At 37.0% G+C, this 14,982-nt stretch overlaps 2 protein-coding genes across 7 annotated transcripts in view; one reads left to right on the top strand and one right to left on the bottom strand.

Annotated features, from left to right (window-relative positions):
• The window catches only part of UGP2 (UDP-glucose pyrophosphorylase 2), a 54,639-nt gene extending 43,469 nt beyond the window's left edge, over positions 1-11,170 (top strand). For all 4 annotated transcript variants that reach the window (XM_061155206.1, XM_061155205.1, XM_061155204.1 and 1 more), the window contains exons 4-10: positions 2,015-2,200; positions 3,482-3,615; positions 4,345-4,642; positions 5,725-5,922; positions 6,460-6,702; positions 9,504-9,608; positions 10,713-11,170. In XM_061155206.1, coding sequence (XP_061011189.1) covers positions 2,015-2,200; positions 3,482-3,615; positions 4,345-4,642; positions 5,725-5,922; positions 6,460-6,702; positions 9,504-9,608; positions 10,713-10,820 — 1,272 coding nt within the window. In that variant the 3' untranslated portion in view covers positions 10,821-11,170. The remainder of the gene's footprint in view (positions 1-2,014; positions 2,201-3,481; positions 3,616-4,344; positions 4,643-5,724; positions 5,923-6,459; positions 6,703-9,503; positions 9,609-10,712) is intronic.
• A 611-nt stretch (positions 11,171-11,781) lies between these two features.
• Positions 11,782-14,982, bottom strand: part of LOC133064755 (vacuolar protein sorting-associated protein 54) — a 100,818-nt gene continuing 97,617 nt past the window's right edge. For all 3 annotated transcript variants that reach the window (XM_061155200.1, XM_061155201.1, XM_061155202.1), the window contains one exon: positions 11,782-13,174. In XM_061155200.1, coding sequence (XP_061011183.1) covers positions 13,069-13,174 — 106 coding nt within the window. In that variant the 3' untranslated portion in view covers positions 11,782-13,068. The remainder of the gene's footprint in view (positions 13,175-14,982) is intronic.

Raw genomic sequence — 14,982 nt, 5'->3', positions numbered from 1 at the left:
ATGTGGATCAAAGATGTTTTGTCATGAATATATGTGATATTGGGGTTTTTTCCTCTCCTGGTGAAACTTTAAGGCTCCAAGGTTGACATTTGCTTTTTAATTCATCTGCACAGATGATATGAGTCAGTGTCATTGAAGTTAAAAAGAAAAAAGGTTATATTGAACAAAAAAAGGATTTTGGCAGAGTTTTACTAAAACAAACTGGCACATAATTCTGATTGTTTGGTTGATATTTTATAACAGGCCATCTAGAACTGCACACACTGCTAGCCATGTGTGTTGATTTACATAAATATTAAATAAAATTAAAATTTCAGTTCCTCAGCTGCATTTAGCACTGTGTCTGGAGGGTGACAAAAATGGTGAAAAATGCTATCCTGTTGATCTTTTGACTTCATACCTAAATACGAAGAAATTTCTTTTTACATTGTTTACATTTTTGTAAAGTTTCTGCCTTGAAATGACAGGCTGCCCATTCCTAAGAAATAATGGAAAATTCACAACTCAGATGTTGAGTAGTGTCTGCAGCCCTAAGCCCTGCCATTCTGTACTGTTATCACCTGTATTTGAAAGAGCAACATTTTCTCAGACTTATACTTTTAGAACCATGGTTACACTTGTAGTATTATTTTTCATTCTTTCAATCTTTTAATTCAAAGTTGAGTGTATTCTGTTCCTTAAATTCAAATGAAGAGAATCCATTTTCTGATTCACTAAACTAAGACTTCAGAACATGTATTCTATTCAATTTTAATACCTACAAATGGAATAAAAAAGTTACATAAGGCTCAATTTGCCATAGAATCTGTCAACCTGCATTCCATTTGTTTGTATCAGTCTCCCCTTCTCTCAGATCTGCATACACAGATATCAACTTTATTAAATGAAAGCATTTGTCTGGAAAAATCTGCATTAATTTGGAATCTCTTGAAACATATAAGTCACTTTAAAAAAAAAGAATGCTAATTAAACCTTGAGGACATTGTGCTAAGTGAAATAAGTCAGTCACAAAAGACAAGTCCATTGTGATTCCATGTCTGAGCCACCTGGAGTAGCGAGACTCATGGAAATAGAAAGTAGAAAGGTGGAAAGGAGGGAGTGGGGAGTTGTTTTATAATGAATATAGGTCCAGTTTTGCAGGATGAAAGAGTTCTGGTTTTATTTCTTCATTCCCCTTAAGTATTATCTATCCTCCACTGTGATGTAACTAAAGAGTACATTTGATAACCTATTTCATAAAAGAAAAGTAACAACAAATGTTCTGTAGATGGATAGAAAATATACTGTGATCTTTTTAAAAGCTCTGTTCTTGTTGTAAGATGTTTAGACTTGTTTGTGCCTCTCCTAACAGAAGAATTTGAGCTTCCACTGTCATTGTTCCTTTCCTGTGAGGAAGAAATTGAAGATGAAGCCTCTGTGTTCATTTCAAACTTGTTTTACTGTTTACACAGCTCATTTTCTTTCAGGCAAGCTTGCTTTTGTTGAAAAAAAAACAAAAAACTTTCAGATTGCAAAAAATCACACCCTTGTAAACCATAACAGGGCAGGTATTGTTAGCTTGCTTTGAGTATTTGGCACTGTCTCCAGGAATTGCATGGAGTATGTTACCCAGAACTGTGTGATCATTTATATACTTCTCCAGAACCTAAGTAGACTCATGGTACACCAGAAACATTTACAGATGTGAATGAGTTTGTGCATCCTGTTTGCTATGTTGATGCACACTGAGAATTCAGTGCTTTTGAAGGTAGTCCAAGAGAAGGATGTTCTCACCAGCCAGTCAAAATATTTGTAGACTATAACTTTTCCCCTCTTGTGCTCCATGGTACTGTAAATGCTCCTGTGTGCAAGGGAAGTTGCTGATAAGAACTTAATTTTGAATCAGAAGGGCCCTGGATATTAAAGAAAATGTAGCTGAAACTCTACAGAAAAAGCAAACCTCTTCAAGGAAGCATGGAAGTAACCTTGGTGCTGATTTGGTTTAACCTCTTAACAATTTAAAAAAATTTTTCAGATTCAGCCCTATGAGAAGATAAAGGCCAGGGGCTTACCTGATAATATATCTTCTGTGCTGAACAAGCTGGTGGTGGTGAAACTCAATGGCGGTTTGGGAACCAGCATGGGCTGTAAAGGCCCAAAGAGTCTGATTGGCGTGAGGAACGAGAATACCTTTCTGGATCTGACCGTTCAGCAAATTGAAGTGAGTAGGAGCATTGAGCCTTTCTCATGAGCTACCAAAATGATCTTCAGTTTTCAGGTTACTGTAAATGTTACCTTAGAAAATAATAGATGCGGATTTGAGCTAGTCAAGGAGCATGCTATCTTTATTCTCTTTATTAGTGTGTTAAAAAAAGGTTTGGTGTTCCTAAAAGCAAATCCTTAGGGTGATGTGAGAGCTTTTGATCTTTAAATAGCATTTGTGGTGCAAATCTCTGAATCTCTTCGAATTCTCCTTTGATCTCGCTGCCTCTCTCCCCTCCTTCTCTCTAGGGGTAGCCTTCATCAGAGCTGGGATGATCTGACTTTATTAGCCCCCTTTTGGAGGCTGGGGAGAATTTCACGTATCTGGGTGGGCACCATGGATGCTAAGAATTGTCACTAACTTCTCTTTTACATAGACCATAAAGTCCTTAATCATAGACCATAAGCTCTTAAAGAGCAGTGGCCCCTGTCTTTTTCATCTCTATATCCCTAGTTTCTCATACGGTGCCAGCAATCATTATAATAGCAGTAGCAGCAGCTAGCATTTATCCAGTACTTACTAAGTATCATTCTGAGCTCTTTACATGAATTGACTCATTTGTTCCTCTCAACAACTCTGTAAGATAAGCACTGTTATCATCACCATTTTGCAGATGAGGAAACCAAGGCACAGAGAGGTTGATTTATGCCCAGGCCTCCCTAGCTGGTTAGTAAGTACAGAATCAAACAGGGAACACGGGGCAGTCTGACTTCTAAGATTGTATTTTCTTCTCACCTTGTGTTGCCTTTTAGCTCTTCCTAAAGATAGAAAGGATATTAGTTAAGGTATTATTCACAGTCTTTAACATGAATCCTGAGAATAGGGAGATGTCTTTGTAACATTTGTACTTTCATCCCCACAGTACTTTGGACATAGAGTAAATACTTAGTCTGTGTTTACCCATCCAGTGAAGCCACAGGGCACTGTGGCTGGGCACACAGCCCCAGAGTTGGACTGTGGGGGTTGGGAGGGGTGTCCTGGTTCTTCCACTGACCTACCGCTTCTCTGGGCCTCAGTTTAGCCATCCATAAAATGCAGACAGTAGTTTCTGTCTCATAGGATTGTGATTTAATAAGCAAGTACATGGTAAAGATGCTAGTTATAGTTTATTTCAAATCTATATATTTTGCTATTATAGATGATATGAACATTTTGTGATCAACCACTGAGAGCTAATTTTATACTTTGAAACAAAAGAATAGTAAGTCTGAGTGACCTGATTGTTGTTTTCTTCCCTAGCACTTGAACAAAACCTATGATACTGATGTTCCTCTTGTTCTGATGAACTCTTTTAACACGGATGAAGATACCAAAAAAATACTACAGAAGTATAATCACTGTCGTGTGAAAATCTACACATTTAATCAAAGCAGGTACAAGGAGTAAAAAAATTAACTCTGGGGGATGTTACTTCTGGGAAAGAAGGACTTCTTTGTTTTGTTTAATCAGAGCAGCCTCAAGATGTACATGTGCCAGACTGTCTACAGGTGTTTAATGCCTTTAAAGGCTAAACATTAGTTAATAGATATGTGGCAGTTATAGTCACCCTGTGGTTATGTAACTTGAATTTCTTAAAAGAGAATTTGCCTGAGATTTTGGTTCTCAAGAGTGGTAAGAAGCAGACATCCCTGAGTACCAACCTGCTGTTGATTTTCTGGGAAAGGAAGAGAACCACCGCTGAATATATCTGTTGGTAAGAATGAACAGCATTTCCCAAATGGAGAGCATTTCCTTTTTTTTTCAAGGAAAAGAACAACCCCACCACCAAATAAGTTTGAGAAAATTTACTTAATACGTTTTTCCTTTTGAAGAGTCATAAAACATATGAATATCTTAAAAATATGGGGTGTCTTCCCATCTGAATGACCATGGAATAATTTTTTTTTTTTTTTTTTCCACAGTAAATATCACTATGTAGGAAGCTGGTTTTTTGGTCAACACAGATAATGAGAGATTTTCTTAAATGGATTCACTTATGATTAAATTACTATGATGGATTGAAAAGGAGGGAAATTTTATTTAACTTGACATGCATTGTTTTACTTGAAGATCTGGAATACTCTACAGAGTTGATACTGAAAAAGAAATTTTGTTTTCTTAAGGTACCCAAGGATTAATAAAGAATCTTTACTGCCTGTAGCAAAGAATGTATCATACTCAGGGGAAAATACAGAAGCTTGGTATCCTCCGGGTCATGGAGATATTTATGCCAGTTTCTACAACTCTGGTTTGCTGGACACCTTTATAGGAGAAGGCAAGGAGTATATTTTTGTGTCCAACATAGATAATCTGGGCGCCACAGTGGATCTTTATATTCTTAATCATCTCATGAACCCACCCAATGGAAAACCTTGTGAATTTGTCATGGAAGTCACAAACAAAACCCGTGCAGATGTAAAGGTAAATACTGAAGAAGCACTTTGGGGATTTACATCTTCACATTTCATAGTTGCAATTCTTTATTGAAAAGTTTCTAAGTTTAGAAACTGGATAACATCACTGTAAGCTAGAGTGAGATAGTGTTCTAGAGTACCTTAAGTTCTATCTGATATAACAGTGTGTATATACATCCAGATTTAATAGTAGTAAAATCATTTTTCTTTTTCAAACAATCTATATGGGCAATTTTAACTAAAAAACAATTCCACACATATTTATAGGATTATTGGAAACATGTGAAAACACTGTTTGTTCCAACCATTAATATTCTTCTAGTTGGATGCTTAAGTGTTTTTAATTGTTCTTTTAATGAAAGTTTACTTCTATTTCTACAGTATGTATTTCTCTCTGCATATATTTTATCACTGTAATACCTTTTGTTACAAAACAAAAAAAGTTTTATACAAAATAAAAATTAGTTTTTTTCATTTTGCATGTTTAGTGGTGATATTTGGCCTTTGATCGAATAGTACACAAGGTTTTCCACTTAGCTTCAGGGAGTAAGAAAAGTGGGCAGTGTGTGATATATGGCTGGTCCTTGGGCTGGGTTCTATTTCTCTTGCAAATGTCCCCCTCACATATTAGTGAACATTCCCCTTTTCCTGCACCTCAGGGCCTCTAGGCTAAAGCCACTCTGAAGTCTCTTCTCTTCCACTTGTGCCTCTGTCTTAACGTTACTCCCCTCATCCCACAGGTAGTCAGAGCAGGGTCTGAGGTGGTAGGATTGGTCGTTTGGTGAGAATAAGAGGAATGTCTGTTTCTGCAGCAGGTGTTTGGAAAGTGAGGAGAGCGCTAATGTACCCCCAGGACTTTTATTATGGACAAGAGGGAGTATAAAACAACTGACAACCTGAATTATTTTCTTTGGTTCCACTTTCATACATGTGTTACTTTGTATCCCAGATTGAATCACTGCCATTGCCTTTTATTCTGGGGGATTTTGTCATCAGTGTCTTTTCTGTATCATTCATAGACTGTAAACAACGTGGTTTGGTTATAATTGGGAGCGGTGTGGAAGCACTCACTCTTCTCTGCCTTTCTAGGGTGGGACACTCACTCAGTATGAAGGCAAACTGAGACTGGTGGAAATTGCTCAAGTGCCAAAAGCACATGTTGATGAGTTCAAATCTGTATCAAAATTCAAAATATTTAACACAAACAACCTATGGATCTCTCTTGCTGCAGTTAAAAGACTGCAGGAGCAGAATGCTATTGACATGGAAATCATTGTAAATCCAAAGGTAAGCCAAAGTTGCAGCCCATTGGGCTCCCTGGTTCCACACACAGAACACCACACACAGACTCACTGTCCACTGCCTCTGGCCCGTCTAGTCCATGGGTCACTCCTTTTGGCCTAGTTAGGTTCTTCGGTTCCTGGCCCTCTCTTTCAGAGTTGACACCCATCCCTTAGTTTGCCAAGCAATCCATAGTGTCCTTACTTGACCCTGGGCCATGGTAGCGGCAAGAGCACTGGGGCCCAAGTAGAGGATCTACCTCAACCTTTATGCTCTGGTACTTAGAGGCCTCTTGGCCACAGGCATCTGCATGGGTTTTCTGAACCTTCAGCTCTTTATTGTAAAATGGAAATGTTACTGAACAAGAGAGTTATGATGCTGAAAAAGATTACATATATATAAGCACCTATCAGTGCTTCAGAGATATCAGCTCTCAAAATTCTGTTTCCTTCAGTGGATCTCTGAAACCACTCGCCAAATAACTATCCCATATAGAACCAAGTTACTAAAACCTGTTTTTCTCTCCTGCTCCCTTTCTTACAGACTTTGGATGGAGGCCTGAATGTCATTCAGTTAGAAACTGCAGTAGGGGCTGCCATTAAAAGTTTTGAGAACTCTCTAGGTATTAATGTTCCTAGAAGCCGCTTTCTGCCTGTCAAAACCACATCAGATCTCTTGCTTGTGATGTCAAACCTCTATAGCCTTAATGCAGGATCTTTGACAATGAGTGAAAAGCGGGAATTTCCTACAGTGCCCTTGGTTAAATTAGGCAGTTCTTTTACAAAGGTATGTAATTATAAATATGATATACATGTGAATTTGTATTTCTTAATGTGTAATTAGAAAGATAGGATACACGTGTGAATTGGAGTCTGATGCTAATCTATTATATTCTTCCAACTCTGATGTCTTTTAAAGGAAATCAACCATAGAAGATGAAGGTGTAACTCATTTTTTAACTGCTTGCTATATAGAGCAGTAAAGAATGTTCACATTTTAAGATATTATGTCTTGTCTAAGACCATTACTGCTTTCATCGGTGAGAGTATGTTAATTCTGGTTTAACAAAATTTATTGAGCCTCTGCCATGCACAAGGCAGTGTTCTAGGTATTTAGCAATAAATAAAACAGACAAAAATCTTAGCCTTCCTGGATATTCTAGTGGGGTAAGAAGCAAGTAAGTCAAAGGTATAATATGCCAAGAGGTGGTAAATGCTAAGTAAAGGAGTAGGGAATGTGTGGACGTGGTGGTGGTGGTGACATTTTACATCGGGTGGCCTGAGAAGTTTATACCATGCAGGTATCTGGGGCAAAAAGCATTCTAGGCAGGAGGAATATGGTAAGTGGAATCCAAAAAAATCTAATCACATAAAATGCTGTGAGGTTAATGAAGTGACAGGGTTAGCCTTTGTGTGGCCTGTGCCATCCAAGTCTACTCTAGTCCTGCTTGTGGCTTGGATGTGTGCACTGCCCTGACAAAGTCATGGGCTGATTCTGGGTTCTGTGGCCGGGTTGGAATTTCCAGGACAGCATCATGCATTTTAGAAGTCTCCCTGTCTTTGGTGCCTCCCTAATCTGCCTGCTCGGGCTGGGAAAATCGTGGTGCTACACGGACCCGCCATCTTCCCAGATCCTGAGATGGAATTACTAACCATTTTCCACCTAACCTCATCTTCCCTTCCTGCCTCCCACCCTTCCTAGTCTCTTCCATACCCTGCAAGAGATAAGAACTTTAGGCTGTCTCAGGTTGAGAACAGGGGTTGAGAGGGCAATGGCTAGTTGCTCTGAGGAAGAACATGTTTTAGGGTTCCTAAAGCACAGTGAGCAAGTGAGCAATGGGGGGTGGGAGATAGTTGATCAGAGATGTAACAGGCCAGATTGTGTAGAACCTTGTAATTGGGTATTTGGAGTGTTGCCTTTTTCTTCTCAAGGGTGAGAAGCCATTGGAGAATGTCAACTGAGGGGTGAAGTGACCAATCTGGTGAGCAAGGGTAGAATCACGGAGACCAGGGAATAGGCTGTCACTGGAATTCTGGCTTGGAGCAGGGTGGCTACAGGGGAAATAGTGAAAAATGTTAACATTATGAAATATTTTGTAAGTTGTACCTACAGGATTTACTAGGTAGGAGGGTGAAAGAGAAGAGTACGGATGGCTCTAAGGTTTTTGGCCTGTGTGACTGGAAATGTGGAGCTGTCTTTTACTGAGGGTGTGGAAGGCTTGGATAGAGCAGGTTTAGGGGGAGCAGAATGGACAGTTAAATTTTGGAGATAGTGTACTTGGACCTTCAAATGGAGAAGCTGAATATATGAGTCTGGAGCTCAGAGGAAAAATCTAGAAACAAGGTAAATTGGAGAGTTGTCAGTTTATAACTGGATATTTAAAACCATAAGGATCACTGAGTCAGTTAACGACGGGGTAGGGAGTCAAGAACTGAGCCCTGAGGAACGCCAAGGCTAGAGGATGCGGATATGGTGGAGGAAGCAGCACAGGTGCCTGCGGAGGTGCAGATGAAGAACTGGGTAGAAAACCATGACTGTGTGTGGCCTGAAAGCCAAATGAAGAAAATGTTTCACGAGAGAGGAACTGATCATTTGTAGTCAAGTGCTGTTGCCAACTCAAGTAAGATGAGTGAGAACTCACAATTAGCTTTAATAGTATTAGAGGTTTTGGGGCCTGACTGGCATGGATTTAAGAGAGAACAGAAGAGAAATTGAAGATACTGAATGAGAAAATGTATTCAAGAGTTTTTCCTTAAAGAAAAACATAAAAATGAATCTATAGGTAGAAAGGGATATAAGATTTTAGAGTTCTGTTTTTAAGTTGGGAGAATTTATAGCATGTTCTATACATTGATGGGAATTGACAGAATCAAGAGGGAAGCAACACAGAAGAGGGAGAAAGGAGCATTGCTTCACAGTATCTTTGGGCAGTAACCATAAGAAGGGTTAGCCTTCCATTGGAATAGAAATGGTCCGACCTCAGAACTAGGAGGGACAGGTAATGGGCTCCAGAGCAAGTGGGTGGTGGTGGTAGAGGCCAGTGTAAATTTTCCTGTTGCTTCTGTGTTTCTCAGCGAAATAGGAAACAAGGCCATACACAACAATTTCTAGTGCCAGTAAATCTAAGGAAGTAAGAGGCAAAGATAGTGATCTTGATACTTTGTGCTGTTGTTCTTCCATTTCTTCTTAATCCTACCCATGTCATAAAGCCCAGCTCCAGTCTAGCTTGCTTCAAACCGTGATGAACTCTTTTCCAACTAACTCCAGATTATATGAACCACTCACCTGGCTCTTAGCATGGTGGTTATCTTTTTATTATTACTATTTTAATGTCTAATCTACTTAGCTGTAGTGTAAACACTTGATTGTGGGGACAAAGTTTACCTCCTGGTCTCTCCTACACAGGATATATAAACTCACTACTCACACAGTGAGTCCTTAATAAACAGGGTTCTTCCCATAAAAGGCCTGAGCTTGGCCATAAACAGAATGTTTTACAGTTCAGGTAAACTTCCTTGTTAATTTAATCCCTCTTTTTCTTTTAACCCACTTTTGAAACAATTTTTATGTTTCCCTTTTTCTTTCAGGTTCAGGATTATCTAAGAAGATTTGAAAGTATACCAGATATGCTTGAACTGGATCACCTCACAGTTTCAGGAGATGTGACATTTGGCAAGAATGTTTCATTAAAGGTGTGTTATGATGAAAATTATAGTTCTTATAGTTTTATAAGACAGGTTTCATCATCTAGTCCTAAATTTACCTTTATTTTAAGGAATACTTCTTAGTCTGTACCAATTGCTTATAAGATATGCATTTTCAAAATGAAATAGCTTACTACAGTATTTAGTATTAATACTGTCGTCCATAGATATACAACATAGTTAAAATATAATCATAATTGTTGTGTATAGGAATTTTGTGGAACATAGCATTCAAATGGAAAGCAAACACTATTAAATAATTGAATTGGTACTATTTTATTGAAATATGACAGTCTTTAAAATCGAATCACTGATAAATTAGCATTCACTAAAGATGACTATTTGAAAGTAGAAAAAAATAACAACTCCATTTATACTGATTATAATCTATTCCTGTTAAAAGTAAAATGTCATCAGTATGAAGATGTTCATTCACATTACTACAGTGCTTGGGTACTTTGAGTATCATTCCAGCCTAGCATAAGAAATAGGAAGGACTATGGGTATGAGTATTCAAGTTCAGAACCAAAGATACAACAGTTTTTTCCTAATCAAGTATTTTTTTAAAGTTCTATACCTAGAGTTCATGTGTTCTTATTAAAGTGACTTAAAGATCTTAAAAAAACAAAAAGATATATAGATATATTTATTTATAATTATTGCTGATACTGCCTTATCTAAATAATTTTACTTAAGACATGAAATATGAATCATTAAACTCTTCTTTAAAAAAAAAAACACAAACCTGTATGTAGATAAAAACCAAGCACCTTGTAGTTTCTGAAGGTAGATAATGCTGGCGGCCTTGCAAGTAGTTCTTTGAAAGGGCCAGTCATGCTGTGGCACTGGGTCCACTTCCCACTTCTAGACTCCTTGCCTCCTTATCAGAGATGGTACCAGAACTACTGCCAGGGTTGTGACAGGACAAATTACAGTTTTCCTTAACAGGCCATTTGTTTTTCGTATTTCATGTTGTTTATAAATACGCTTACTCCATTGTAAGTGAAGTTCTACATAAACTTGATAACTGTAGGAAAATCAACTGCATTTCAGCTTGCCGTTGCAATTACTCTTGTTTTTTCTGTCACTTAGGGAACGGTTATCATCATCGCAAATCACGGTGACCGAATTGACATCCCACCTGGAGCAGTATTAGAGAACAAGATTGTATCTGGGAACCTACGTATCTTGGACCACTGAAATGAAAAATACTGTACACACTTTATACTAATTATGGGCTGAACAGTTTCTTACAATGAAAAGTTCCTCTAAGATTATAAAATAGGCAGGTACTGTTCTATGTTACTGTACCCTGCAGTGTTAATTTTTAAAGTAGAGTTTTCTGCAGTATGCTTTTAGTCTAAGAAAAGCACAGATGGAAGCAATACTTTTCTTTTTTGAAGAAGATCCTGAAAGTTAATTCATCTGAAAGTGCAATATTGTTTAATCTTAAAACTGGGGCAGCTCTGCTGGAAAATCTTTTAACAGAGGCCTCAATGATGGTCATTTTGAACTGCTTGTGATTTCAAAAATAAAGCTGTGAAGCAATACATGTGTACACTCATACTTTTCAATGCTAACTTTATGAAATGCTGAAGAAAAATTTTGGTTTACTCTTGACAAACAGTTACTCTATCAGTTGAAAGATTTGCTCCTGGAATATTTAAGTGCTCGCTGGCCAGTTAACTAACAAATCCAGTTTTTACATTTCTGAGAATTAACCACATCATTATTTCCATAGGAATTAAACTTGAAGGTATATCTTTCAACTAGTTTTGAAACTGGGATGCCTGCCATGCTTTCCACAGACTCTCCATTTACTGAAACAAAGTGGTATTTCTTTTCCCAGCTGAAGGGGGTGGGGTGGGCAGAGGTAGCGCATTTCTCTCACACCCTTGTTCTCTAGTATAGCGGGGTGAGGGTATAACTTTATAAAAAGTTCCCTTTCCTTGAAGCTTCATTTCTTGAAGCTGCTTTGCTGTCACTGAAAATGTTCTTGAATAAACCTTCCAAATCCAGGTCTGCTGGTAGTTTGAATTTTGGCTTTTCTCTAAGAATCAATTACATTTTTCAGTTCTTCCATGCTTGTTTTTGAGTAAGTTGCTTATTTTCTTTAAAATTTACTGTATACTATTAAAAAAAGTTGTCTTTTAAAGTCTGATAATGTTTTACAGCTTTATTTTAGACAGACAGTTTAAGAACCAATGACATACCTCTGTAATAAGGATAAAGGAAAGAAAACAGGCTTTCCTTTTAGGAAACCAAAGAGCACAAAATAAGACTATTTCATTGTACATAATCACCACAAGGTTAGGCACTCTGACAGGGTTAGGCAAGATTCCTGGTGTGAAGTGAGGCACAGGCACTTTCATTTAATTCTAATTTTGAAGGTAGGTATTATAAAAGTCTTTAATTTAAATAATTTACTCATCACCTTATATTTCTGGCCCCAACACAGCAGCCTATACTTTAAAAGTTCTATCTATCCCTGGTCTTTGTTCATATACACACTGAAAGTAACTTACAAACAAGAGCCCAAGGGGGGGGCATACTTCAACATTATCTAAATGTTAAAATGAGAACTTAAGATTAGGCAGAATATATGAAAATGTATTCTTGCCTCTAAAAATAAAAAGGAAAAAAACACCCCAACCCTTCATAGATACTTTTATAAAAATACAGCTGTTAAACTGCAGGCTTTCATATACCACATCTGATAAGTATTTAAATTAATAGTTGCATAAATAAACACCAAAATCTTACTCTTTTATTATTACTTGTGATCAGCCTTTCAAGTATTTAGACTATTCTGGAAGGCTTTTACGCAGCTGACATACAGCGGTGATAAAAAGATTAAATTTGCAACACACAAAGCCTGAAACTTAACATTGGTCACTAAAACAAAAACTGAATTCCTAAATCCAAGCAATCAAAAGATGTTTATTTTTTATAGAAAGATCTGTAAAAAAATAATTTTCAAACAGCTTTACTTTCATAGAGAAAACTTTCTACAGAGGTTGAGTAAGATTTTAATATTTTAAATTGTACCATCATTAAATAAAGTGGGACACCGTATGAATTTCATTGCACTGGAAGAAATGCAAAGCATTTTTTAATATAAAGTATACAGAGCATTCTAGTCAACTACAGCTGTGTTACAGCTATGTGTTCTTTTGGATTTGGTCCAAAGAAACCTGAGTCTGTTTCCAGAGAGAATGAAAAATGTTATAGACACCTGATCAGTTACTCCTCACTGAAGGAAGCACACAGATGGCATTCCTTGTAGATCCCACTGAATCCCAGTTTCCCAACACTGACACACTCCTTTTCCCCTTCCCCAATCCCGGTTCATGGTGGGCTCCAGATTCAGTTCTTCAGTCACAGGCGTCCATGTTTCCATCATAAACACACATCCCCTGGTCAGATGAACTGCCCAGTTTTCCAGTCATCACCTTTTCTGTTCCCATATCTCGGCCATATTTAGGTCCAAATCTTTAAGGCCTTTTAAGGCTTGAAGATTTCCAGTGTAAAAAGCTACATCTGCTGTGACCAACCTAAACATTGGAGAGAAAATTATTTTTAATCTCATGCTTTCATTTCAAATAAAGTAGCTGTGCTCACAAAGTAAAAGACCTATCCTAGCTTCTAGACTGACTGTGATTTAAAATCTGGATGCCCTAGGGACCAAATGTCAATATATTTCTCTTGGCAGGATTCCTACTATCATATAGTTAGATCATTTAATGCTGTCTCTTTCAATAGTGTTTTCAAAAGATTGGAGTCAGTTTCACAAATAAATTTATCTTAAAACAATATGAAACAGAAAAATAATGGTGTAAACTTTTTTTTTTTTTTTTGGATCAGTTGTCACTAGAGTATACGTGTATGTGACTAGTGAACTCAAGGAAAAGAAAGACAAGGTTTCCTGAGTGCCATCTTAAAAAGTTAAATGAAGGCTGGTACTCATGTGTAAGTACTACTGGATACAAAACTTGATACTGACAATATAACAATACGTGACAAAAAGCCAAGAATTACACTTTTGAGTATTTAGCTGTCACATTAATGCTTATCCTTGAAAAAACACTCCTGGAAAGAAGGCTCAGATAAATATCATAGCTCCACACACAAGAAATAGGGACCAGTCTGATGAGACGTATACGTTGACAGATGTGGCCCACAAAGAAAAAAAATAGATCCTGATTTAGTATTTTATAAAGAAAGAGGAAATGCAGCTTTGATATTTTAAAGAGCATGTAAGGTCTGGATTGCTGGACTACCAGACGGCAAGGATATTTTTATGTACTAGAGTCATAGATACCATTGTACTTAGGTGCTTAAGGTTTCAGCTCTTGTCACATGGCAGAATTTAGTTACAACCATATTTTTGTTTGAAACTTCTGGTTCCGAGTGCTTTAAAATTCATAAAGAGAGTAAATTATGTTTTCTGTAATAATAGGATCTCTGAAACTAACAGCAGAGGCTCAGAAAAGAACAAAGTCTTTTTAAGGCAAGTTTCCCACATTAAAAATTAAAATTAACATAAATCTCCATTTTAAAAGATCAAGTTATGTTTAACAAACACAACTATTTATAGTCTATAGAAGAAAGTACATAGAAAGTATATGCTGTACATCAAAGTTGAGAATTTTTGTTTGCTAAAAGGACAAAAAAGCAAATATGTGCAATATTTGTAGCCAATGAAGGATTAATTTGAAGGCATATGCAAAAATCTAAAATCAGCAAGAAAAAAATAATACCCAGATAAAAAATGGGCAAAGAATATGAAAAGTCACAGATGAGAACACCTGAATGACAAATATGTAAAGACAAACACTAGGAAATGCAAATCAAAACAAAAGACCATTGTATCCATTAGACTGGCAACAATTAAAAAATGTAACAGCAAATGCTGGCAAGATGTGGAATAAAAGGGAATGTAAACTTTGCACAGTCACTTTGGAGAGCATTCTGGCAAATCCTAGTGGACTGAAAATGTACATCTGATTCACTTCTAGATACGCACCCTAAAGAAAAGATCACATCATTAGACATGTATAAGGGAAGATCTTCACTGTGGCATGATTGTAAGGGAAAAAAATCACCTAAAATCAATCACTAGGTGAAATGGATACATTAAATATGGTTGATTCATGTGGAAGAATACAATAAAGCAATTAAAAATGGATGATTTTTATATATCAGCATAAGTAAAATAACAGAAAAAGCAAGCAGCATATGTACAAAATATCATGTAACTAAATTCATAAAGCAGCTCCACATTTTTCCTGAGATAAAGAGGTAAATAAATCAGAATAACTTGAAGGATATAGACCAGATTTACTAGAAACACTGCAGAAGG

The sequence above is a fragment of the Dama dama genome, chromosome 11, assembly GCF_033118175.1.
Source record: "Dama dama isolate Ldn47 chromosome 11, ASM3311817v1, whole genome shotgun sequence".
Classification (NCBI taxonomy): Eukaryota; Metazoa; Chordata; class Mammalia; order Artiodactyla; family Cervidae; genus Dama; species Dama dama.
This window is presented reverse-complemented; position numbering and strand designations above follow the sequence as displayed.